This window comes from Rutidosis leptorrhynchoides, chromosome 4, assembly GCF_046630445.1.
Source record: "Rutidosis leptorrhynchoides isolate AG116_Rl617_1_P2 chromosome 4, CSIRO_AGI_Rlap_v1, whole genome shotgun sequence".
Lineage (NCBI taxonomy): Eukaryota > Viridiplantae > Streptophyta > Magnoliopsida > Asterales > Asteraceae > Rutidosis > Rutidosis leptorrhynchoides.
This window is the reverse complement of record NC_092336.1, coordinates 475,119,175-475,122,129: the sequence shown is the minus strand read 5'-3', so window position 1 is coordinate 475,122,129 and position 2,955 is coordinate 475,119,175. Positions and strand designations below refer to the sequence as shown.

At 36.3% G+C, this 2,955-nt stretch overlaps 1 protein-coding gene across 1 annotated transcript; it reads right to left on the bottom strand.

Moving 5' to 3' along the window:
• Positions 1 to 1,308: 1,308 nt before the first annotated feature.
• LOC139844526 (protein PHYTOCHROME KINASE SUBSTRATE 2-like) lies at positions 1,309 to 2,636 on the bottom strand. The gene has a single exon (XM_071834747.1). The coding sequence runs from the start codon at positions 2,499 to 2,501 to the stop codon at positions 1,329 to 1,331; it is 1,173 nt and encodes a 390-aa protein (XP_071690848.1). The 5' UTR covers positions 2,502 to 2,636; the 3' UTR covers positions 1,309 to 1,328.
• Positions 2,637 to 2,955: the final 319 nt, after the last annotated feature.

Genomic DNA, 2,955 nt, shown 5'->3' with positions numbered 1-2,955 from the left:
AATGGTGGGAATAGTATGTTAAAAATCATTTTCTTGATGTCTATAAGTCTATCTTGAATGTGTGATGATACTATAGTATATTAGATCTGAATTTAATGTGACAACATGTTTATCTGTTTGTCGGTATTTGAAAGCTCCACCATTCCCTACATTCCTGGTGTGATTTTGACATCTTACCTGCATCTGAAGAAGAAAATAAAAAAAGCGCTGTTCTTTTTTTTTTTTTTTATATGTTTTTCATTCATTGAAAGCTTGATTTATTAACTCTTATCAGTCCTAGACACAAACATGTGTGTATTGATGACTTTAATCTCGGACACACTTCGACACTTAAACTAGAGATGACAAGATGGACACGTACGCTATGTTTAGGTAACGGGTCACATATAAATGGGTCAATTTAAGTATGGTCTGGGTTGTCTGATACCCCTTGTTCAATTGCTCGAGGTTTTAGTGAACTTTTTCTACCAAAAAAAATAAAAAAAATAATTTACAATAATAGGCACTTTGTGTTTGAATGGGTTTAGGAGGATGTAGGCATTAAACTATACGTCTAGTGACGTGCGATTTCAAGGGGTAAATTGGTAAATGTGCAATGCCAATATAGGGAAAGGCTCACAAGGTTGTGTGAGGACAACTTTCTTCTCAATCATACTGAAGGTGACCTAAAATGTAAGGGCATGTTGGCTTGTGATAAGTGTTTACCTAAACATAGGCATGATAGTGTTTCCACATACAAAAGAAGTATGTGAGGCATTTAGATACTTAACAGAATATATATATATATATATATATATATATATATATATATATATATATATATATATATATATATATATATATATATATATATATATATATATATATATATACAGAGGCGGATACAATGTAGAGGGGAGGGGGGCGCCCGCCCCCGGTGTATTTGAAATTTTCAGTGTAAAAATTTTGGATTTTTCGACTTTGCCCCCGGTGAATTTTTTTTTTGCCCCAAAAACTTACAAATTTTGCCCCAAAACCTTCAAATTTTGCCCAAAACTCGCCAAATTTTGCCCCAAAACCTTCAAATTTTGCCCCAAAACCTCTATAATTTGCCCCAAAACCTCCATATTTTGCCAAAAAAATTTGCTACGGTTTTAAATTTTTTTTTGCCCCCGGTGGAATAAAATCCTGGATCCGCCACTGTATATATATATATATATATATATATATATATATATATATATATATGGCTGCTTAGATTACATGTACACTCTGCTTTACTATTTGTACATGCTACAAAAAAACACCCTAGATACAAATGTAGACAGCTTAAATGGAATTTAATACACTTAATGACTTATGCTACTTGGTTTTTGAGACATGCACAAGTGGTGGGATGCATGCATAGAATGTGTCCCGTGAATAGAATGCGTGGTGCTAAATCTGTTTTGTCCTCTGTATAAATCAGACGCCACGCCTATCAACTTGTTGTCAGCTTGTATTTTTGCCAACGGTGTGACTGAGTCCAACCGTCGGCACCATTCCCGCTTGGCGGGACCCATCATAACCGCCGCCTTCTCACCATGATATTCATCACCCGAAACTCTCACTGCTTTATGACTCTTACACCCCAAAAGCATCCCAACACCTTTAACCGTTCGTGATGTCATCAAATCATCGGCAGTTGAGAAATCCGCCACGCTGGCGGTTGCGACACTCCAATCAACGCTAACCTCACTCGGGGCATACCCGTTATTCTCCATAGCTTGGTGAGCAAGAAACATGTTATTCTCGTTAGTCGAGAAGCTTTCGATCTCGAATAAATCCGAGCTCGCATCGCTTCCCGTATCGTTCTGTCCCCCGTTTCTAGAAAGATCTATATTTTCGGCTTTTGGAGTCACTCCGTCCCATTTCAACATGTTTAGTTTCCTCTCAAGGCTAAATGACTTTTTCCGATCTTGTTCAACTTCCATCATCGACGAATTCAACACTGGGAAAGTGAAGTTCATCTCATCCACCTCAAATTTCTTCGCTTGAACATCTTCATCGACCCGTTTGCTTGATAATGCCTTTGTTGTTTGAACCAAATCACCACCTTTCACGGGCTGTTTCATTGGTTCTTTAACGTGCACTTTCTTGTCGTTGATCTCAACCGAAGCTTTGTCATTGCAATTGAAACCAAGACTGGTTAACAAGCTTTTGACACTCGTTTTCTTTCCACGATCATTGTTGTTGTTACTAATCAATAACCCTCTTCTGCTGTTCCAACTCGATTCAGAACGAACACTTGACGGGGTTTTTGGCTTAGGTGGCGGACATGGTTCTTGTGGTTGGTTTGAACGATTATGAACAACCTTTGAAGTTCTTATAAGTTCCTCATCTATTACTCCTTTAAAGTACTTTTCAGCTCCAAAAATCCCGATTTCATCATCTTCAACGTTCTTTTTCGTTAGTTTAAGCGCAAAACGCTCTTCGCTAGTGTGCTCATTTGAGTAGGAAAATGAGGCATTAGATGTAATCATGGTTTTTGTTTTGTAAGAGGCAATTTGAAGAAACTGTTAAAAAAATGGTTATAGATATGAAGGATTAGTATAGTAATGCGTTTGAGAAGGATAGAGTAAAAGGGATGAAGTGTTAATAAAGTAGAATGAGTTTACAATGACTATGGTAGGTTTGGGTTGGGTTTAGAAATTGATTGTTGATTGTGATCATTAAAAGGCGTTTTGTGTGGTTAGAACTTAGCAACGAGATGGGCTGATGACGTCATCTTAAAAATGATACATACGGGAAATAAAATATAAATAAAATGATAATGATAACGATATAATCTTGTGGATATATTTTTTTAGTAACAACGAAACAAATGCATGTAGACATTTGCTTGTAACCGGTTTAATAATGATATGATTCTACTAATTTTTTTCAAAGAAGCTATTAAATTTAATTTTGGAAATTTAAAGTAATTGTCGTTTCACC